Below are 23,775 nucleotides of genomic sequence, written 5' to 3'. Positions count from 1 at the left end.
GGGAGGGGGAGATCGGGGGAGGGGGAGATTGGGGGGAGGGGGAGATTGGGGGGAGGGGGAGATTGGGGGGAGGGGGAGATTGGGGGAGGGGAAGATCGGGGGGAGGGGGAATTTGGGGGGAGGGGGGAGATCGGGGGAGGGGGAGATCAGGGGGAGATCGTGGGAGGGGAAGATCGGGGGGGAGGGGAAGATCGGGGAGGGGGAGATCAGGGGAGGGGGAGATCAGGGGAGGGGGGAGATCAGGGAGGGGGAGATCGGGGGGGAGGGGGAGATCGGGGGAGATCGGGGGAGGGGGAGATCAGAGGGGGGATCGGAAATGGGAGAATGAGAGAGTAAGGGGGAGAGAGAGAGAGAAAGAGTGGAAAGAGAGAGTGGGGGAGAGAGAAAGGATGGGGGAGAGAGAGAAAGAGGGGGAGAGAAAGAGATTAAGAGGGGAGACAGGAAGCGGGTGAGAGAGACAAGAACAGGAGAAAGAAAGACAAGAAGGGGGGAGAAAGAGCGAGAGAATAAGAGGAGAGATAGAATGAATACGTAGGCTGGGGAAAGAGAGAATAAGGTGGTCATTGAGAGAGCGTGATTACAAGAGGGTGTGACAGAGAGTACAGGGTGGGTGAGAGAATGAGTCGGGGGTGAGGGGCGGAGTCTGCAGGGTGGGAGACAGAGGAAGGGCAAAGTCCAGTGGTTAATGGGAGGGTGGGGGTGGATTCGGCCCAGATGAGGAGGGGTGGGGCGGTCCAAGTAGGCCCTGGGGTATGGAGGCTGTTGCATGCAATGGGGGTAAGGCTGGGGTATGTGGGGGAAGTAACTCTGTGGATAAAGGGGAAGTATAGGGTAGGTCTAGGAGAGAGGTGGGGGGCATAGGTAGGTCCAGCGTTCGGGAGGATGGTGTAGGGTGGGATAGTTAGTAGGTCTGGTGGGGAAGTGGGTGGGGGTAGATCTAGGTGAGGGGTGGAAGGTCCAGATGAAGGAGGAAGTCTGGGAGAGGTGGAGCGGGGTGGGGAGGAATGGATGCCTGGCTGAGGAGGGGAGGAAGGCAGGGTGAGGTGGCGATGGTTACCGGCTGAGTTTTGTGACCATGACCAGGGGTTTTACGAAGCAAAAGTTAACAAGGAAGTTGAACTTTATAAAATAAGTGGAGCATGGGACAGTTGAGCTGTGAAAGATGGTTGGAATTTTTAATGGGGAGATTTGTAACAGGAGGGAGCTGTTTGTGATAGTAATGTCTCATATCTGAGTAGTTCCACCAAAATACAGTTTGGTGAGAACACTCCATTGTGTTTTCAACATTGACTCTTGGCCCCACAGAATACTTTATATGTTGAGCTCAAGACAGATAAAGGAAATCTGCTGTTAATTTACTGCCTCCACCTTTCTGAGCTGGTGAATAAGTATGCCTTATTTGAACAATATTTGGAAGGAGCACTGACAGAAGCAGGCACACACACACAGAATGGAAGTTTAATGCCTTCCCTGGAGACGAGTTTGGAGGCACAGAGCATAGAATCAGATTAGATTCCATGCCCTGCGGCAACCTTGTCACCTTTCTGTTCCTGTCCTGATTTAATCTGGGGCAGGAGGCTCATGGATAGCTGATCTACCCTGATGCCAGTTGAGGCCCTTGAGTTAATGTCCACTTAAGGCACTTATCCCATTGACATTGGTATTCAGCTAGTCGTGGGTGGGACAGTCCCAATGCGGGGAAAATGAAAGGCAAATCCTATTAAGTTTGCTTGTTGGCTTCCAGGGAAGTCCTTTCCTGAAAGTAAGTTCCAGTAATACTGGTACCAGTTAGATCCAGTTCTGAATTGGAAAATAAGAACCAATTTGATAATAAATAGAAGCAAGATACTGCGGGTGCTGGAAATCTGAAATACAAACAGAAAGTGCTGGAAAACCTCAGCAAGTCTGGCAGCATCTGTGGAGAGAAAAAAACAGTTAATATTTGGAGTCCGACTGTTCAGAACTGGGGTTTCAGTATTACTGGTGATGGTGGTGATATTACGAGTACTGGTCCAAACTGACTATTTTTCCAGTTTATTCAGTGGCTTTTATTTCCAATGTACTTCAAGTGCTCATCAACAGATGTAAAAAAACTGGAAGTACTCAGTCCCCTCCCAATGTGTATTTGTGTGGATGAAGAAACTTAAGATGAATACATCTGATTCTGCAGATTTGAAGGCTATCGCCTGACAAACACACACCACAAAAGCTTGTATAAAGGCTCCAAATTTCATTGGGAAAAAATGTAATTAAAATACAGAATTGACCCCAGAGAAACAAAACTCAGAATAAAAGTTTCAGTAAAAGCTGCACCAATTTTATTGCTGGAAAAAGGGAGTAAACACAAACACCATTGTCACCACACCACACTGCTGATTGATTTCAGGCTGATTTTGATTTTCTATAAAGATCATGACCTTCTCCGTGATGTAATTGTCTAGCCACTGTAACTGTTTTGAGATATCCTCATTCAACCTCTTTGTCTTCAATTGATGGGTGAAGCATGCTGCAGCTGGGGAGGGAAAAACACGAGCATCAACTCATTGAAACTGTTAAAGTAATGACTGTGGTTACAGTTGAGATAACAGCGACACTTATCGTAGTGAGAGATGGGACGTTAAAACAGATGGATATCTACAATGAATGCAATCTAAGAAAAAACAGTGCTTGTGGAAGGCCACCTTTGAAAGTGCTCTTCTTCCTTGGTGAGAGTGAGGATTTTGCTGTCTTGTGTGCCAGTGTTTATAAAGCATTGACATACATGACCATTCATGCTCTGATCACATCTGACCCCCCACAACAAATAATGTATCCGCTGGCCTGTGACATTTTCCTATTGCAGCTCAGTGATCACCAAGCTTCCCTGCAATTGAACCTGTAGGAGAAGAAAAGGAACTTATCGGCAGCCTGCATGTAAGGTCCATGAGGTGCTGTTGTAAGTTATTAGCAGCAGACTTGTATGCTACTTGAATCTGTAACTTCAGTTGACTCATCCCACCATCCCCATTAATCTGGGAAACTAACCCTGGTTCAATAGGAAGCACAGAAGGGCATATCAGCAGCAGCACAAATAATAAAATGAAGGTACCAGCATCATAAATCTGCCTGTGTTCTGATCACCGAAGTACGTGTCCAGCTGTCGATGGATGAGATAAAAGCTTTCCATTTTCTCTCCATCCAGCTGAGTGTTGCAAAATCTGGTAATTAATGGGAGTAGGAAGTTTTATGAACATTTCCTTCCTTAACAGAAGTGTAGCCCAATATGTTAGTACAAGATTTGAGAGATTATGGGCAGAATTTTACAGCCTTGTTTGCCCCGAAACTGTAAAATCCCGCCCGAGGTCAACGGACCTTTCCATGTCCCTCCCCTCGCCTGCTCTGATTCCCATGGTAGGTGGGGTGGTAAAATTCGGGCTTATAAGTATCTTTAACCAAAGTGCTGAGTGGATGATCAATTCTTCTTTCTTTTGAGGTGCCCACCATCATGGATGCAGCTATCCAGATACTTGAATTTAGTCCACAGTTACAAGAGTTTGTAGAATGCACTGAACACAGTAAATACGATGAGACCTGATGACATCTGTCAGGACTGAAGTCCTGTGTACTAGATGTAGTTGTCCCCCACACGCTACTACCTAAACTGTAACAATGTAGTTATGATATAACTATTAGATAATTGGGAAACTAGACAGCCCCTAGAATGGTGCTGTCCATTGAACATTTCAGTGTTCAATTCATTTCACAGTTCCTCTGATAATTGAGCAATCCATGTCTGTCTACTCCTGGACTTGAACAATGTGCAGGCATGATCTGACAAATTGCAAGTTGACATTCACATGTATGAAATGTCAAGCAATTAATACCTTCAACAAGATGGTACCGTCAATGAGTCTTTGGCCACCACCATCCTGTGGGTTACCATTGGTCAGAAGCACAATTGAGCCAACCATATCATCACTGTGGAAAAAAGTGTAGGAGGTAAAGCTGTGTAATCTTGTGATGTATGGATCACTTCTTTCACCAGGAGTTTGGATGAATGTTCCCTGCTCGTCTGGATGGCAGCAGCACTCAAGGCCTGACTGTAATCACTGCTTGATTAATAATTTTGTCATTCAATTCTTTGTCCATTCCCCTATCATTAGAGCACTATAGACACAGTACATATGATATACAAACTGCACTGCAGCAATTTTACAAAGTTTGACAGCACTTCCCTTCTTCTGTGACTGTTGTCACCAAGAAGAATAAGAACGACAGGATCTGGAAGACCATCTGACTGAGATTCAGATTACTTCATTATTGCTGGTCAGGAGCACCATCACCATAAGGGCTACAGCAGTTGTGGAACTCGGGCTGCAGTTGCCTTCTTTGGGTGATAGCAATAAATGTGGCCCCATCAGCATGAAGCTGATTCTGAGAAAAAAAATGAAATGAATAATTTATTTTATAAAGAATAACCAATACTTGGGAAACAAAATAATAGTTATTCTAAAGTAAGTTGGATGTTGTAAATGGGGGTGGGATAGCGGGGTGGGTGCTGCAGGTTTTCTCTCTTTCACTTACCTATTTGATCCCAAGACACTGGGGAATCTGTTGCTTTCTAGAATAAGGGAATCTTGGGAGTTTGTTGAAGGCAGTAGTTAATTAGTCAATTCAGTATTGAAACAGAATGATTTCTTTGAGAGCTATAATTCACCTCAAAGCTCTGTAATTTAGGGTATAACTTTGAAACAAACCACCTTGGATATCTTGCGATGTATCTGCCAGGAAATTGAATCTTGATTGGAACTATACGATTTAAATATTTGGTAGTGTTCTTGTGTGTGAATCAGAAGGATTTGGATTTAAGTTTAACTATGGCCTTTTTCATTCTTTCATGGAATGTGGGCATTGCTAGCAAGGCTAACATTGAGCATATAACATAGGTTAATGCCTAAGTGTAGTACTGAGGGTGATCTAAATTGCTGGAGGTACTGTCTTTTAGATGGGATGTTAAACCAAGGCCCAGTCTGTCTATTCGAATGTCGAAGATGCTATCCAGAGGGCGAAGAGTTCTCCAAGTATTGTAGTCTACGTTTATCCCTCAACTTGCATCATCAAAATTGATTAGCAAAGTATTTTTCTAGTTACTATTTTTGGGACCTTGTCCTGCACATATTGATCACCACATTTACCAAAAATATTTGTCATCGCTTCCGAAGCATTTAATTGGTGATGAAGCACAAGTTTTGTTTCATTTTTGCTTTTATTCATGTTTGTTCTTTCTATCAAATATTTTTCCTTCAATCTTTCCTGTGAGCTATCAAAAAGTTTAAAAAGGTTATTTATTTATTAGTCACAAGTAAGGCTTACATTAATGAAGTTACTATGAAATTCCCCTAAAATGAATAAATTTAAAATATGGAAATTCTTCAATTATATTTTGACAAAAGGTCTATTTATTTAGTTAACGTTTACTAAAATGACACTTCTTGGATCATGCCCATTATTAGAGTGCTCATGCTCATGTCTGCTGACTAGTGAAGATAATGCTTTATCCGTTTAACCTTCTCAAAACCCTTTTAGAATTTTGAGCATTTTTATTAAATCTCTTCTCACTTTCTTTGTTCTGTGAACAAATCCCAATTTCTCTTCACCCCGGCATCATTTTACTAATCCTTTCTATGTGCGGCAAAGCTTCACCATCCTTCCTACAATAGAACATCCAAAAATTGAGATTATTCTTAGCTTTAATAAAGTGTCTTCCAACTTTAAAATTTGTCAATCTGAACACATAATCCTCTGCTCTTTAACTCAACTCTGCCTTTCTGCTATTAATTTAGTGAATAATTGGACCCATTCATTGTACATTTTATGTTGTGGTGGCCTTTAGACTTGGTATAGAATAACATTTGCTGCAAATATTGATCTCTACGCTAGTAACTGTAATGACTTAGAAATTCCCTAAACAATAAAAAAAATTAAACCATCATTGTCAATATTGTTTTGTTTGCTATCAACTTCTATAAATTCTCATTAATCTCTGTAACACCCATCACTGCATTAGTGGGTAAATTTGCAAGCTGTCTCGATAAGATCAAAGTTCATCTGAGAAATTGTGGATATAAACTCCTTTCTTCATCTCTTAGGAAACCAGTATAAATCACAGTGCTGTACTACCTCCATGATGTTGCATTTAGCTCTCACTGGTATCGCTGTATTGTTTAATCATACTGAATGAATTGATTATTATCCAGTGGTTTAAATTCTTTTTACATTTTAAAATGTAATAGATTAATTCTTTGTTTTTCCAGAGATCTCCGTTCACAGCTGACATCGCTTGGCTTTGAGTTGTCACAATCACTGAATTATGAATCCCAATGATTTTGTCGTGCTCCCAGGCAACAAACCAGGCACATCCGTTAAGTTAAAAGCAAGGTGAATTCGATAAAAGCAGCTTGGGCAAACATAACATTTTTGCTATTGTAAATTGTTTATGGATATGAAATTATGAAGTAGAATGTTTATGGAAGAATAAAACTTTGAAACAACAGATTCTGATCTTCCCTTGTATTGTTAACAATGTTAAGAGTGCTTGTTCACTTCTCCATTTTAGATCATGATGTGAACTAAATGCATTTAATACATGGACAGTGTCTCAAAATTGGCAACCTCAGGACCGACTCTGTACCATTTTTGGATCTTGCCAGTTTTTGGAGGCAGGGTGATAGGTGGCTTCCGGCTCATGTGTATTGAAACTTGTCTGCTCCTGTGTGCTTATCCCTCCCTTATGAATCGCGTTTGGCCCTTGAGTTTGGCTATTTCCCTCTGCCTTGTTGCTTTTCATTCTAAAGGCCATGTAGGCTATAGGGGGTTATAGATGTGGGTTGCTGTCAGTAATAGGAGAAACTGCCACACAATACTTTTATTTAAAGTTTTTAAAGTTTATTTATTAGTCACAAGTAAGGCTTACGTTAATGCTGCAATGAAGTTACTGTGAAATTCCCCTAGTCGCCACAGTCCGACGCCTGTTTGGGTCAATGCACCTAACCAGTTGTTTATTTACCAGTGATATTGACAGCTGAGTACTGATGGTGAGACTGGCATCTTGTTGTGATTAAGGTTCAGGTTGGGTTGAGCCAAGCTGGGTTGGATGGGGTCTAGGGTTGCTATGACCTCTCAGATCATGGGAAACAGTAGGCACGCAATACTGCATTGAAACCTTCATTTAGTTCTTCATTCTACTACTGGCCAGAGGGAACATTTAGAATTTTGCCTCCGATTGTGGGTTTATGATTAATTGACAAATATTTGGGAGGTGAATGCTTAAATTATTACTTTTTAAATTTATGCACTTGTTTTCATGGAGTATTTTTACATGGTTCGCTGGAAAATATGTCAGATTTCCAGACATTGCCGGTTTTGGAATAGCCAAATTTGAGATACTGTACCTATAGTTTAATATCTGAACCTAGTACTATTGCAAACCTAACTTATGTGGTGCTTTCAATCTGTGGCGGCAATTAAGCCTGGTGCAAATCCTTGATTGGAGTGGCATTCAGAAGATGATCTATTCCAAACTAATATCATGGTAAATAATCACTGTTTTTCACTTTTATTGAAAAACAGATGGAAGTTTGCAATGTTAGATTTTATATCACATTGTGTGAAATATCTTTATGTCTGATCCATTTTGGGCATCCACCCAAGCTTTCAACGTTTTTTGACACACACTTTGTGTTTTTAAACACTCAATATTTATGCAGAGCCATAAAGAAATTGATAGGATTGATTTTAGAAATGTTAAAATATGAGGTGAGAAACAGACATGTTAAGTTATGATTTATTTGGACAAGCTAATTTAGTGTTTGTGAAGAATTTGTTTCAAAATACATGCTGACATATAGATCATGGAAGTTTGACAACTAGGCTTTTTTGTTTAGCTTGATTTGTTATCCACTACATAGCTACTTGATATGTTTGCAGATGGAGCATGTAGTGAAGGCATAGAAAATAGAAATCAATGCTTGTTCCTACTCAAAATTTTGTAACGATGTATAGTATAGATACTATACAGTACTATTTTACAAGCAGGTAAACTCTTAAGTTTTTCTTAAGGTTGGTTAATATTATAAAATGCTTAGCTTGAATGCATGCTTTTTATTGGAGATTTGGGCCATGAAGGTTAATTAGTATTATTTAGCATTTGTCTGTGGGATATCGATTAAAGGAGTGGGCTAAGCTTGAAAAATGCAATTCAGTGTGGGAAAAGTGTGAGATCACCAGTGGTTCCACAGAAGACAAATTGAAATGTTTTCTTTTTGCTGAGAAACTAGGAGCTGTGGAAGAGCAAAGAGATTTAGGCGTTCATGTATCAAAAAAAGCTATTGGACAGGTATCGACGTTAATTGAGCATTTTTACACCAGGCAGAATCATTTTACTTGATATAATGTTATATTTTGTTGATTTATTGCCAGCGATTCCTACAAGTATGGGTCTTGTTACACTGCAACATTTTTAGCAGTGTGACTTATCTCTGGCTCCTCCTCGCACATTTTTCCATGATAAAAGCAATGGCAAAGGACATTTACAAGCATTGACCAAATTGTACATGAATACTAATTTGAAAAACTGAAATTTATTCTTTGAAAAAGGTGAAACATGTCAAATTAGAAGTGCATATCATTCCAATCAAATGTTAGCAGGATTGCATTTTGGTTGTTTTGTATATGTGGGATGAAGAAACCATACAGAGAGGCAGGAGGATATTCAGAAATACATTGAATATTTGATTTGTCAGTAAGCCATTGGAATATATATTTTTGCAAATCTTTTTCTGAAGAATTGCACCTATTGATTGGTGGAAATAGTGTTTTGAGGCTCGAAACTTCTAAAATATTCGGTATTTGAAAGTTTGACATCTGTCACTTTATGATGCTTCATTGTATTGATTATTGGACTGATTCGAAAAGTTCGATAAGAAACAGGACTGGAAAGATACCTATTACTATTTGGTTATCTTTGCCAGGTTACTGAGCTTCCCAATATATCATATAATATGAAAGTCTTGATTTTCTTTCCTCTAGAAATCTTCGGGAACTACGACTAGAAACTGTGCAACTCGAGCTAGATAGTGATGTAATGGAACAGAGATTGCAGCAGCTTCGACAAGCGATGAGTAAGGAAAAGGAGGAAAGAGGGTAAGTGTTATAAGTTACTACTTTGCTTCATCTGTTTTAAAACTGAGCTACATGGTCAGAGTTTCAATGATGATTGCAGCAATTTGTATTTATAAAGCATCTTCAATGGAATAACAACATCCGATATCAGACAGAATTGGGTGTGAGCCACAAAAAGATGTATTAGAACAGGTGAACAAAATCTTAGAATGGGTTTTAAGGAATGGCTTAAGAGGATGGAGTGGAGGAATGAATTTTGGAGCTTGAGGCCTAGGTAGCTGAAAAACTAGAAATCAGGGATGCTAGAAAGGGTGGAATTGGAGGAGTGCAGAAATTTTGCTTCAAAATGAAAGTCTCAAAATAAAACTGATCTTGACATATGCATTGGGGCACTTTTTAAAAAGATTAAGGGAGGGATTTTCCACACCCAATGCGGTGTGTTTTATGGTGGTGGATGCAGCCTGCCAATGGTGAGCAGCGACAGGATCTCTGGTCCCGCCACTGTCAGCAGAGTTTCCCCTTATTCACATCCTCTGCTGCCAGGGAACCCACAGTGATGGTGATGCAGGGGTCACTGCTAGTGGGATCGGAAAATCCCACCAGCAGAACCAGCCAGAAAATCCCACTCTAAGATTCAGGACATTTCAGATATTGTGCTGAATTCTCCCATTTTCAGGCTAAGTGTCCACGCCGTTGGGAAAATGAGAGGCTTTCCTGCTGGCGCTGGGAGCATCTGTCAGGTGAGATTTACCTACCTGAGAGATGCTAATACGCTCATTTCGAGCAACTCGCCAGCCAGCCTCACTGTTCAGAGATCGAGGCACGTCAATCTCCTCACTCAGAGACAAGGCCCCTCCCTCTACAAAATGAAACGATGTCCCCCCACCCCACACTAACCAGGGGAGCACCACCACTCACCAAAGAAAGGCATCCTCTCCCCTTTACCCACAAATAATGGGTTAAATCCCCCCCACCACGCAAGCATGAGAGTGACCCGACCTACCTCCACTTAGCCTCCCTTCCCTCTCATAGAACATAGAACATAGAAAGCCACAGCACAAACAGGCCCTTCGGCCCACAAGTTGCGCTGATCATATCCCTACCTCTAGGCCTATCTATAGCCCTCAATCCCATTAAATCCCATGTACTCATCCAGAAGTCTCTTAAAAGACCCCAACGAGTTTGCCTCCACCACCGCCGACGTCAGCCGATTCCACTCACCCACCACCCTCTGAGTGAAAAACTTACCCCTGACATCTCCTCTGTACCTACCCCCCAGCACCTTAAACCTGTGTCCTCTCGTAGCAACCATTTCAGCCCTTGGAAATAGCCTCTGAGAGTCTACCCTATCCAGACCTCTCAACATCTTGTAAACCTCTATCAGGTCACCTCTCATCCTTCGTCTCTCCAGGGAGAAGAGACCAAGCTCCCTCAACCTATCCTCATAAGGCATGCTCCCCAATCCAGGCAACATCCTTGTAAATCTCCTCTGCACCCTTTCAATGGCTTCAACATCTTTCCTGTAATGAGGTGACCAGAACTGCGCGCAGTACTCCAAGTGGGGTCTAACCAGGGTCCTATAAAGCTGCAGCATTATCTCCCGACTCCTAAACTCAATCCCTCGATTAATGAAGGCTAGTACGCCGTACGCCTTCTTGACCGCATCCTCCACCTGCGAGGCCGATTTAAGAGTCCTATGGACCCGGACCCCAAGGTCCTTCTGATCCTCTACACTGCTAAGAATGGTACCCTTCATATTATACTGCTGCTTCATCCCATTGGATCTGCCAAAATGGATCACTACACACTTATCCGGGTTGAAGTCCATCTGCCACTTCTCCGCCCAGTCTTGCATTCTATCTATGTCTCGCTGCAACTTCTGACATCCCTCCAAACTATCCACAACACCACCTACCTTGGTGTCGTCAGCAAACTTACCAACCCATCCCTCCACTTCCTCATCCAGGTCATTTATGAAAATGACAAACAGCAAGGGTCCCAGAACAGATCCCTGGGGCACTCCACTGGTCACTGACCTCCATGCAGAGAAAGACCCCTCCACAGCCACTCTCTGCCTTCTGCAGGCAAGCCAGTTCTGGATCCACAAGGCAACAGCCCCTTGGATCCCATGCCCTCTCACTTTCTCAAGAAGTCTTGCATGGGGGACCTTATCGAACGCCTTGCTGAAGTCCATATAGACCACATCCACCGCTCTTCCTTCGTCAATGTGTTTGGTCACATTTTCAAAGAACTCAACCAGGCTCGTAAGGCACGACCTGCCCTTGACAAAGCCGTGCTGACTACTTTTGATCATACTAAACTTCTCTAGATGATCATAAATCCTGTCTCTCAGGATCCTCTCCATCAACTTACCAACCACTGAGGTTAGACTCACCGGTCGGTAATTTCCCGGGCTGTCCCTGTTCCCTTTCTTGAATATAGGGACCACATCTGCAATCCTCCAATCCTCCGGAACCTCTCCCGTCTCCATCGACGATGCAAAGATCATCGCCAAAGGCTCCGCAATCTCCTCCCTCGCCTCCCACAGTAACCTGGGGTACATCCCATCCGGTCCCGGCGACTTACCAACCTTGATGCCATTCAATAGTTCCAACACATCCTCTTTCTTTATGTCCACATGCTCGATCCTTTCTGTCCACCGCAAACCAGCAGTACAACCACCCAGATCCCTTTCCACCGTGAATACCGAGGTAAAGTATTCATTAAGCAGCTCCGCCATTTCTAACGGTTCCGCACAAACTTTTCCCCCTTCACATCTCATCCTTTTACTCTTGACATATTTGTAGAAAGCCTTGGGATTCTCCTTAATCTTACCCGCCAAGGTCTTCTCATGACCCCTTCTCGCTCTCCTAATTTCCTTCTTAAGCTCCTTCCTACATCCCGTATACTCCTCTAAATCCTTAACACCTCCTAGCTCTCTGAACCTTCTGTATGCCTCTCTTTTCTTATTCACCAGGTTCATCACAACCTTCGTGCACCACGGTTCCCGTACCCTACCAACACCCCCCTGTCTCATCGGAACGTTGTCATGCAGAGCTCCAGACAAACATTCCTTGAAAATCCTCCACTTTCCTTCGGTACTTTTCCCCAAGAATGCCTCCTTCCAATTTACCCGTCTAATTTCCTCCCTGATGACACTGTATTTCCCTTTACTCCAGAGAAACACTTTCCTAGCCTGCCTGATCCTATCTCTTTCCAATGCTATCGTGAAGGAGATAGAATTATGATCGCTATCCCCAAGATGCTCACCCACCGAGAGATCCTCCACCTGTCCAGGTTCATTAGCCAGCACCAGATCAAGTACAGCCTCTCCTCTAGTAGGCTTATCCACATACTGTGTCAGGAAACTCTCCTGGACACACCTAACAAACTCCTCTCCATCCAAACCCCTAGCCCGAGGGATATTCCAATCTATGTTTGGGAAATTAAAATCTCCCATCACGACAACTCTGTTATTCCTACATCTCTCCAGGATCTGTTTCCCCATCTGCTCCTCAACATCTCTGTTACTATTGGGCGGCCTATAGAAAACACCCAGCAAAGTTACCGACCCCTTCCTGTTCCTAACCTCCACCCACAGAGACTCCGTAGTCAATCCCTCCACGGCGTCCACCTTCTCTACAGCCGTGACACTATCCCTGATCAACAGTGCCACTCCCCCCCCTCTCTTGCCTCCCTCCCTGTCCTTCCTGAAACATCTAAAACCCGGCACCTGAAGCACCCAGTCCTGTCCCTGAGACATCCAAGTCTCCGTAATGGCCACCACATCACAATTCGAAGCAGCAATCCACGCTCTAAGCTCATCCACTTTATTCACTACACTCCTGGCATTAAAATAGACACATCTCAGACCTTCAGCCTGAGCACTTCCCTTCTCCATCACTCGTCTAACCTCCCTCTTACCCTGTCTACATTCCTTATCTATTTGCGAGCTAACCTCCTCGCTCTCAGTCCCCTCATTTCGATTCCCTCCCCCCAACCTTTCTAGTTTAAAGTCTCTCCAGTAGCCTTAGCCAACCTTCCCGCCAGGATATTGGTCCCCCTGGGATTCAAGTGCCACCCGTCTTTTTTAAACAGGTCACACCTGCCCCTAAAGAGGTCCCAATGATCCAAGTACCCAAATCCTTGTCCCTTGCTCCAGTCCCTCAGCCACGCATTCATTCTCCACCAATTCCTGTTCTCACTCTCCCGCGACACAGGCAGCAATCCCGAGATTACTACCTTTGCATTCCTCTTTCTCAGCTGTCTACCTAACTCCCTATATTCTCTTTTCATGACCCCTTCCCTCTTCCTACCTATGTCAGCAGTACCTATATGCATCACGACCTTCGGCTCCTCTCCCTCCCCCTTCAGGATTTCTGGGACTCGACCAGAGACATCCCGGACCCCTGCACCAGGGAGGCAAACCACCATCCGAGAGTCCCGTCTGTGTCTGCAAAAACGCCTATCTGACCCCCTCACCGTAGAGTCCCCAATTAGCACTACCCTCCTTTCCTTACCCTTTTGCACTACTGGGCCAGGCTCAGCTCCAGAGACACTGCCACCGCTGCTTCCCCCAGGTGGGCTGTCCTCCCCAGTAGTACTCAGACAGGAGTACTTATTATTAAGGGGCACATCCACCGGGGTGCTCACCATCAACTGAGCTTTCTCCTTCCTCACTGTTACCCAGTTACCCTCCTCCCGTGGTCCCGGTGTGACCACCTGCCGAGAGCTCCTGTCAATGACCTCCTCACTATCCCTAACCCGGCGAAGGTCCTCGAGCTGCAATTCCAGTTCCCTAACATGGTCCCTTAGGAACCGCAGCTCAACACACCCAGCACAGATATGGTCGTCCGGGAGGCTAGGAGCCTCCAGGACCTCCCACATCCTACATTGGGAACAACATACTGGCCTCACACTCATAATTGCCCTTTTAAACACACAGGGAAAAAAAAAGTGAATGAAAATTTTAAACTTACCTTTCCTCCTCCTGTTTTCTCCAAAGCCCTGCTCTCACTGGGTCTTTTTTTTAGGTTAGAGGAGGAGGGAGGGTGGGATACTCTACAAGTGTAGAGTATCGGGATTCCTCTCTGTTCCAATTTATTGGGGAAAAAAAAAATCTCTCTCTCCCAGACCTCCCTGCGCGACCACTTCCGGGTTTAGATATTTAAAAAAAAACCCGCGAAAAAGTAAGTTAAAAAATAAAAGCGCTTACCCGCAGCACTCCTCTCGCGAATCTCTCCCTCTCTGCTGTACTTCCAAGAAGCAATGAGGCCGATTCACTGAGGTGAGTAACTTTTAAAAAATCTCTCCCTCCCAGACCTCCCTGCGCGACCACTTCCGGGTTTAGATATTTTTTTAAAAACCCGCGAAAAAGTAAGTTAAAAAATAAAAGCGCTTACCCGCAGCACTCCTCTCGCGAATCTCTCCCTCTCTGCTGTACTTCCAAGAAGCAATGAGACCCGTTAGTCAGTCCCCCTCGCCTTCAGACCCACCCCACAACTCCCTTACTCCCTCAGAACCCCATTCAGCACCCTTCCCCCTCAGACCTATTAGTCAGTCCCCCTCCCCTTCAGACCCACCCCACAACTCTCTTACTCCCTCAGAACCCCACTCATCACCCTCCCCCCTCAGATCCCCTACTCAGGCAACTGGTACCATCTAGTACGGTACCATTTTCTGCAGCAGTAAGAACCCATCGTTATATGTAACATGTTCAGGGTACAATTGTATTTCAGGGACTGTGGGGAAGAAACCCCTAAAGTACTGGATTTAACAGAATATTCTACTTCAGAAAATGTTGCAAAGGGATGGCCAATGAGAATAAACAATGGATGGGATTCTCCAGCCTCATCAGACAACCCACAGGAAACCTGATGCCCCGCAGAATGGAGCTTCGGGCAAAAATCGGGATTCCTGATGGGCATCATGCCGGCTTTGTGCTCCAAATTGTTCAGCGCTTAGAAGAATCAAGTCCTGATGTCCCACACCATCATGATGGCGGGGCGGAGTCTGAAAGAACTGGCAATATCGGTTTTCCAGAGATCCGCGTGCCTTTTTTAAAGGGCGCCTTGATCTCCGGTTATAAACCCCACCCTCCATGTACACAGGGAACCAGCCCCCTGCCCTCACGGACACGGGAACTCCTCCCATGGAGTTTCCCAGAGGAACTCGCCCCCAGCACAGCCCCTTGGCATTGTTGGTATGGAATTAACATACATTGGAAACTGATCCGAATACAACTCTTTTTAAAATTGCATTACAATTTGCTGCATTTTCTTTTTTGCTTCTTGAACTTATAAAGTTTGATTTTTATTTCTAGTCATTTCTGAGCAGTGCGAAGCCTGGCCTTAATAAATGGTAATCAACTGTTATACAGATGTTTCTTGCTGCAGATGTCAGTGTACAGAACTGAGCATTTACCCTTTTGTTCCTTTTTCAGTATTACCCAGTAGTAGGGATTTGCTCCCTCACTGCAGATAGCCTAATAATCTGCATGATAAAAAATCTCCAAATCAGTATAGTTTTTTATCAGTGTACTATGATTTTATTTTCCATTTTGGTTATTATAGGCGATCAGGACCATACCACTGGAAATCTGGACAGATGGGGAGTCTTGTAAATCATGCACAGGATGTGCTGAGAAATAAAGAAAATTTTAATCAAAAGGTAAGGAGAGATTTCAGATTAAAAGTGAAATAAAATCATTTGGGAAGCATTTCTATCGTTTGAAGCTGTTGTGCGTTAGTATCTTCACCTGTTTCTTTAACATTTGATGCAACATTTGAAATTCAGTTGAGGACTTGCAGCAACTGGTACTGAGATGGACATGTTTGTAAATGTCATATAAATATAGCGTCAAGGTGGCCTTTCAACCGAATATTTCAATACCAGTGCGAGCACAGTTTTCTGTTTTGTTTCCCTGATAACTTGAGGTAGCTACAGCACTTGTGCTGTATTTACACTTGCTCCAATCCCTTCCCCATAACCTTTTCCATCGTTGCTATTGCCAAAATGCAACATCCTTATCAACTCCTCCATATTGCTTCTCCCATCCACCTCATAGTCTTTCCTCTCCTGCCCTAATGTTCAAAAGGGAAAATTAAGTTATCTTTCCCAGAACTGAGTTGGAAAGTGAGCTTTTACTATTTCTGTGAATTACTTTATTTGCTTATGTTGTGTTTTAACAGTACTGTTGGTTCATTATTCCTGGGGAAGCAGAAATGAGAGAGATCGGATGGTGAGGTGGGTAGCTTGAAACTTAAGGAGAACTTGGGAATAAGGCAGGTGTGTATGTGAGCCAGTAAGGAAAAAGAATAAATAATTCGATATACCAAGCCTTATTTGTAAGGACAGATGAGCGTGGGGAATAAGGTAATATTGAAGATCAGTTAGAGAAGGAGGTTAGAAGGCAGTTGGAGAATGCTCCTGGGAGTTGGCCTGTTTGGAAGGGGAGACATCAGGAAACATCAGGGGAGACATTGCGGGAAGCATAAGTGAAGGAAACATTGTGGGTAAATATGCTTTCGAATATACTTATCAGCAACAAAAGAAACAAGCAGAGAGAGGGGTGCAGACTGGGGTGCACAGTTTCCTGGAGAGATGTTGCTGCTGTTTAGCCTTTTGGAAAGATGGAGACTAACCAACATTCCATATAAGTTGCCAATCCTAATGATTATGCACCCTTCCAGAAATGCTTCATTGCTCTGATGTAACCTCTGGACAAGATATCAGTAGAATATGGTTCAGATATGTTTCTAGATTAATATTACAAAATCAATTGTTTATGTTACCTCTAGTATTTTCTTCTCAACAGTTGTGGGAGGTGGGTATGGGAGTGGGGGGGGGGGGGGTGGCAAGAAAAAGGTGCCACGTTTCTCAAAGCAACAGTGTAAACAAACAGACGAGATGAAATGAACAATTTCTCTCGCTTTCTGAAGGCAAAAATAAATTGAATAGCTTTTACTTCAGAACTTATTTTAAAACCTACACAATCATCAAGTCTGCGTTGAATCTTTTCTTAGCAAAAACAGGCACAATTTCTCTTCTCTGCTGTTGGAAAACATCACCATCTACCAGCTAAAACTATGGCGGAATTTTATTAATTCTCTTGAGACTGACAAGTAGGTGGAAGGACTTTTACAATGGTGTCTGAAAGGCATTGGAAGGGAAGCCTAATGACTTCTGCTACCACATGATACTCCCAGAAGCACAAAGGGCTTGGTCATCCCCTGACTAGAAGCGGGCTGCCAATTAATTCAACTACAGCCGATTCATCCCCCTGCCAGTATTTTACAGGCATGCACATAGCCCCCAGCTATGTGGGAATACTGCTGGATACATTGAGGCAGCCTCCCAGCAGCATTCTGGGGGTGACCTTTCTTTCGGGCCATTTCCATAGCCTACAGAGAGTCCTCCTTGCCCTCATGGCTGCCATTGCAGTATTGACTCTGCTGCTAAAGGATTCACTCTTCTGATTGTCTGATCCTGGCACATTTAAAATATTTCTTACCTGTCCATCCAGGGCATCTCCACGTTGAGGCGCCCTTTCCTACTCCCTGCAGCTTCAGCTGCAGCCATTTATATTGGCAGTGTGGTGAGGCTGCTGAGGCTGTCATCCTGAATTGAATGACAGACTTAGAGAGGCAGCCTCTGCTGGTGAAATCACCTACGTTGTCCCACCATCTACCTCTGCGGACTTGGGAGACGCTTTCAATCTTGGAGGCAGGACTTCCTTGTTTGAGATTAAATTTGACCCTATATTTTGCAGATTTCCAAAGATAAAACAACACACATAAGTTAAAATGAAGACAAGGTACTATAACATACAATAACTTAACTTGTACTCATGCAGAACTGGGTTCACTGTCCAAACATTTTGAATTATATCCAGTTTTTGTTGAGAAGCTTTGAGAGAAATATGCTATGTGGTTGAAAGTGCATCAAATTTCTTCCTGACTACTGGTAATCTCCAAAGACTAGTCTCAAACATCTGCCAGAGATTTTCATGATATGATATTTGCATTGTGATGTCCAAGGCTTGCAACAGTAGCTTTTGATAATTTCAGCATTGGGATGTCTTCTTGATGGTGAGAGAGCTGAGTAACAGTTCATTGGAACAAGATATACATTGAATTTCATGCCTACTATTGTAGGAGGCAGTGCAGAAAGATTGCAGCAAAACTGGTGACTTTGGTGAAAAAGGGGATAATCTTTGGGTGGGTCTCATTATGCTTATCTCAGAGCCTCTGTAACGTATTCACTACTCAGTGTAGGTCTATTCATTTAAAAAAATGAAAGCCAAGCAGATTTGAGAAAATGTTTGTGAGCATTCTCCAGTTAATTTATTTGACCAGCATACAAGTAGATCTTTGCACTCACCAGCTTTTTCTTCCAGGTATTTGTATTCTTTGTACTCTTTTTTTATATTCATATCACCAGATAGTTGTACATAAATGTATATAGATATATATTTGCACTGATGTCAGTTTCTACTCTTCTGCAAGGTATAACCCTTTTAAAATCACACTTATTCTGTCATCACACTTATTCTGTCACAGGTAACTTCTGGAAAGACAAAAATCAGAATACTGAAAGACCAACGTGAAGGTATGGCTATTATTTTTTATTTGACTTGCATTTATGCAGTTTACAAGCATATGACATGGTTTCTCATTATACTTTTTTCAGAGCCTCCAAAACGTGTATTCACTAGTGCACCAGTTTGTAAATCTGAAAGGGCAAAGATTAAGGGGAAATTATGTGGGCAGTGTGAGATCAGAAGTCCTGTGCTGGTAAGTAAGCCAAGAGTTACATTGTGAAATAAAGCCTGCACTTTAATCTTTTTGACACAACATAGAAAACATAGAAAATAGGAGCAGGAGTATGCCATTCAGCCCTTCGAGCCTGCTCCACCATTCATTGTGATCATGGCTGATCATCCAACTCAATAGTTTGATCCTGCCTTCTCCATTTATCCGTTGTTCCCCTTAGCCCCCAAAATTATATCTGACTCATTCTTGAGAACATACAATGTTTTTGCCTCAACTGCTTTCTGTGGTAGCGAATTCCACAGATTCACCATTCTCTGGGTGAAGAAATTTCTCCTTAACTCAGTCTGAAAAGGTTTACTCCATATCCTTAGACTATGATCCCTGGTTCTAGACATCCCCACCATCGGGAACATCCTTCCTGCATCTACCCTATACAGTCCTGTTAGAATTTTATAGGTTTCTATGAGGTCCCCTCTCATCTAAACTCCAGCGAATATAATCCTAACCGACTCAATCTCTCCTTGTACATCCTGCCATCCCAGGATCAGTCTAGTAAACTTTCTCTGCACTCCCTCTGTAGCAGGAACATCCCTCCTCAGATAAGGAGACCAAAACTGCACACACTATTTCAGGTGTGGCCTCAGCAACCTGCATGCTTACCTTCAGTGACTGGTGTAAGAGAACAGCCAAGTCTCTTTTCACATTCCCCTCTCTTAATTTATCACCATTGAGATAATACTGTCTTCTTGTTTTTGCTCCCAAAGCTACCTCTTTAAATCAGCAATTTTGCTTTAAAAATGTGACTATTATCCTGTTGAAAGCCTATTCCTGTACATTATGTGGAATCTGCAATTCCTAGAACCTGTGCTTAATAATAGTTTTCTGGCATAACATTTAATATTTAAATATTATTTTAATTAGTGAATTTAATTTTTTGTTTTATATATAAACTAACCTGGTTTATAGTCAGAATGGGAATATCAGGAAATTGGAAAGGGCAATAAAATATGAACTGATTTCTGATGTTTCCCATTAATGAGAAATTTGTGCTATAATCTTCCCATGAAATTGCACATATTAAATTTAGTTAAGTCTTTTGAGACTACAGATACCCAAGTATATTGCTGATTGTGCAAAATAGACTGTAAATGTATCCTTTTTAATGTTAACAAAGAGTTAGGCAAGCAGTTCTTTTGTATCGTTCAAATTTAACCAGCCTTCGATAAGATCATAAGAAATAGTAGCAAGAGTAGGCCATGCTGTACTTGGTTGAAGTCATAAGGTTACATTGTCGCTTCATTTGAAGCAATTTTATAAAGCGGCATCTCGGCCTTTTGGCTAAGATGCAAATGAGATCAAGCCTTGGAGGAGGTCCAATGCCTACGCCAATCAGTTTGGATCATGTAGATCAAGTCCAAGACAGGCGGTGAGAGCCCTATCTTGTCAGCTTGGATCGGGAACGTCTCACTTGATGAGACTCTGAATTGGACTTTGATTAGATTGAATTGGTTATATAAACAAAAAAAAAGTAGCAAGAGTAGGCCATGCATCCCCTTAAGCCTCCTCCACCATTCAAGAAGATCATGGCTGATCTGATTGTGGCCTTAACTCCACTTTTCTACCTGTCCCCCTTAACGTTTGACTCCCTTAACGATCAAAAATCTGTCTAACGCGGCCTTAAATGTATTCAATTACCCATACTCCACTGCTGTCTGGAGTATCCAAAGGCTAAGGATTATCTAAGAAGAAATTTCTCATCTCAATTTTAAATGTTCATCCTTATTCTGAAATTGGTCACTCCTGACTAACTTTCAATTCCAGATTTTATTAACTGAAATTAAATTTCGCCAACTGGCGTGGTGGGATTTGCGCCCGTGTCCCCAGGGCATTGGCCTCGGTCTCTGGGTTACTAGTCCAGTAAGAAGTCTCACAACACCAGGTTAAAGTCCAACAGGTTTATTTGGTAGCAAAAGCCACTAGCTTTCGGAGCGCTGCTCCTTCGTCAGGTAAGGGGAGTTCTGTTCACAAACTCCCACTTACCTGACGAAGGAGCAGCGCTCTGAAAGCTAGTGGCTTTTGCTACCAAATAAACCTGTTGGACTTTAACCTGGTGTTGTGAGACTTCTTACTGTGTTTACCCCAGTCCAACACCGGCATCTCCACATCATTACTAGTCCAGTGACATTATGCTGAATTTATGCAAAACTCTAGTTAGATTTCGGATAGTGTATTGTGTATAGTTCTTGGTGCATATTATAGGAAGGATTTGAATGTATTGGAGAAAGTTCAGAAGAGATTTTCAGGAATGTTTCCAGGGATGAGAAACTTCAGTTATGAGGATAGATTGGGAAGGTTGGGACTGTTCTCCTTGGAGAGAAGAAGGCGAGGATGAGATTTGATAGAGGCGTTCAAAATCATGATGGGGGTCGACAGAGTAGATAGGGAGAAACTGTTCCTGTCAAAAAAAGGATTGAGAAAGAGTAGGCATGGATTTAAAGTGATTTGCAAAAGAAGCAAATGTGATGCGAGAAAAAACTTCTTCACAAATTGTGTCAGGTCTGGAATGCGCTGCCTGTGAGGTGTACTGAAGGCAGGTTCAATCAAGGCATTCAGGAGGACATTAGATGATTATCTGAATTGAAACAATGTGTAGGGGTATGGGGAAATGGCAGGAGAATAGCACCAAGTCATAATGCACATTTGGAGAGCTGGTGCAGACACAATGGGCCAATTGGCCTCCTCTTGCACCATAACAGTTCTGTGATTCTGTGATACGAGTGGTAGTTGTTATTTTCTTAGTTTTTTTTAAAGTTCAGGAAATAGTTTCAATAAACCTATCTTGCTTTTTTGGTTTAATCTAAGAAATCCTGTCCAACTAATTCTGAAAACATAAATAGTGGGACCCACAGAATTGGCAAATCACTTCCTCTCTAAATTCACACAATACAGACAAAGATTCTCCTTTAGCAGTTGTTGGAGAAGAATGCTTGCAATGGCTTTACTTTGTGAAGGAAGCTGTTTCTGTGTATGACAAATGGTGCCCCAGGACCTGTAGCCCACTGTCAATGCAGCTATCACACTGGTGTTGTGTTTGGCACTGTCACAAGTTTCATTCCCTTGTAATCCAGTTTTTGCAGGCAGCGCCTGTGTCAACATTCACCTGATATTTTTGAAATGAAACCACTATTGGAAAATATGCCTGTCAGTTTCTGCACAGTAAGAAGTTTAACAACACCAGGTTGTTAAACTTCTTACTGTGTTTACCCCAGTCCAACGCCGGCATCTCCACATCAGTTTCTGCACAGGCAGATTCCACATAATCTGCAATCAGATTTGACCATGTAGTTTAGTCATGTTGATTAAGTGATAAATATTGTCCAGAACAGCAGGAGCACTTTTCCACCCTTTGAATAGTGCTATGTGATTTTTACCCCCATTTGAGAGGACTGGGTAATATCGCCTCTGAAAGACAGCACCTCCAATTATGCAAAGCTCTCTTTCAGTGCTACAAAGAAGTGTCAGCCTGGATTATGTGTTTGAATCATGATATGGGACTTAAACACACACCCTTCTACTCAGGCAAGAGCCAAATCTGACATTATGATTCAGAAAGTCCGTTTAAACTGCTTTAAGCCTTTATATCCTAATGTACGCTATTTTGCATCCCAGTGGGAGTTTCTTGTTTAAAATATCATACGACTACATATTATGTCAGTCTTTATAATGTTTTGGCATGCATCATCTACCTGTCCAGCTGATAGCAGACTGAGAAGTTCTTATCAGCGATTGCCCAGAATTTAATGAAAACTTGTGCTGAAATGTTGATGTAAGTGCAACATTATGTGGATATTTTTTGGCATAAAAATTAATGAATTTTTGACGAATGACTTGAGCATGTCAGAATGGCCCCAATTTTGTATATGTCCAATTTGGTCATCTCCGCAATAGCCTTTGCTACTCATAAGCAAAAATGTAGCTCATTCAATTTTCCAGAATTTATGCAGGCTGTCATTTTACAGCCACATTTTTAGGCTTATCTCTGAAAGTGTACTTATGGCATCAGAACGATTTGCACTGACGTTTAAAAACTTATTTGTGCTTTTTTAAATGTGCTGTGGCTAATGTATACACATGGTGGTGGTTCGGTTTGCTTCAAACTTTAATTTTCATGCACAAGGAGGAACATTAGTTTGCCGCATTCCTTGGGTCATGAATTTATTTGTTTTATACTTGATTTTATGTTTAAGAATATGGTAATATGGTTTGTAGGAAATATTGATGTTAATCTGCAATGCGCGGGGAGGGGCAAAATTTTCCATACAACTTGCCTATTATCATGTTTCAGAATTTTGATAGCTGTCTAACTTTGAATGTGAAGTATTTAAGGTAGAGCTCCTTAACATTTCATCTGATTCATCGTGGTTCGTATCTTGTTATAACGCAATGGTATTTAAACAGCCGCTTCTTTACTTATACAATAATTCTGCAACACATTCTATTGATTACTGATAGTTTTGTGTCCTGTGCTACTTGTAGGGCGGCACGGTAGCACAGTGGTTAGCACTGCTACTTCACAGCTCCAGGGACCTGGGTTCGATTCCTGGCTTGGGTCACTGTCTGTGTGGAGTTTGCACATTCTCTTTGTGTCTGCGTGGGTTTCCTCCAGGTGCTCCGGTTTCCTCCCACAGTCCAAAGATGTGAAGGTTAGGTTGATTGGCCATGCTAAAAAAATTGTCCTGAGATGTGTGGATTAGTGGGTAAAGAATGTGGGGGTAGGGCCTGGGTGGGATTGTGGTCGGTGCAGACTTGATGGGCCGAATGGCCTCTTTCTGTACTGTAGGGA

The 23,775-nt window shown here is 42.6% G+C and overlaps 1 protein-coding gene across 1 annotated transcript in view; it reads left to right on the top strand.

Annotated features, from left to right (window-relative positions):
* The window catches only part of zbbx (zinc finger, B-box domain containing), a 36,910-nt gene that overhangs the window by 572 nt on the left and 12,563 nt on the right, over positions 1 to 23,775 (top strand). The window contains exons 2-6 of the mRNA XM_078202648.1: positions 6,294 to 6,417; positions 9,067 to 9,180; positions 15,732 to 15,828; positions 18,720 to 18,768; positions 18,850 to 18,953. Coding sequence (XP_078058774.1) covers positions 6,350 to 6,417; positions 9,067 to 9,180; positions 15,732 to 15,828; positions 18,720 to 18,768; positions 18,850 to 18,953 — 432 coding nt within the window. The 5' untranslated portion in view covers positions 6,294 to 6,349. The remainder of the gene's footprint in view (positions 1 to 6,293; positions 6,418 to 9,066; positions 9,181 to 15,731; positions 15,829 to 18,719; positions 18,769 to 18,849; positions 18,954 to 23,775) is intronic.

Source organism: Mustelus asterias, chromosome 3 (genome assembly GCF_964213995.1).
Source record: "Mustelus asterias chromosome 3, sMusAst1.hap1.1, whole genome shotgun sequence".
Lineage (NCBI taxonomy): Eukaryota > Metazoa > Chordata > Chondrichthyes > Carcharhiniformes > Triakidae > Mustelus > Mustelus asterias.
This window is presented reverse-complemented; position numbering and strand designations above follow the sequence as displayed.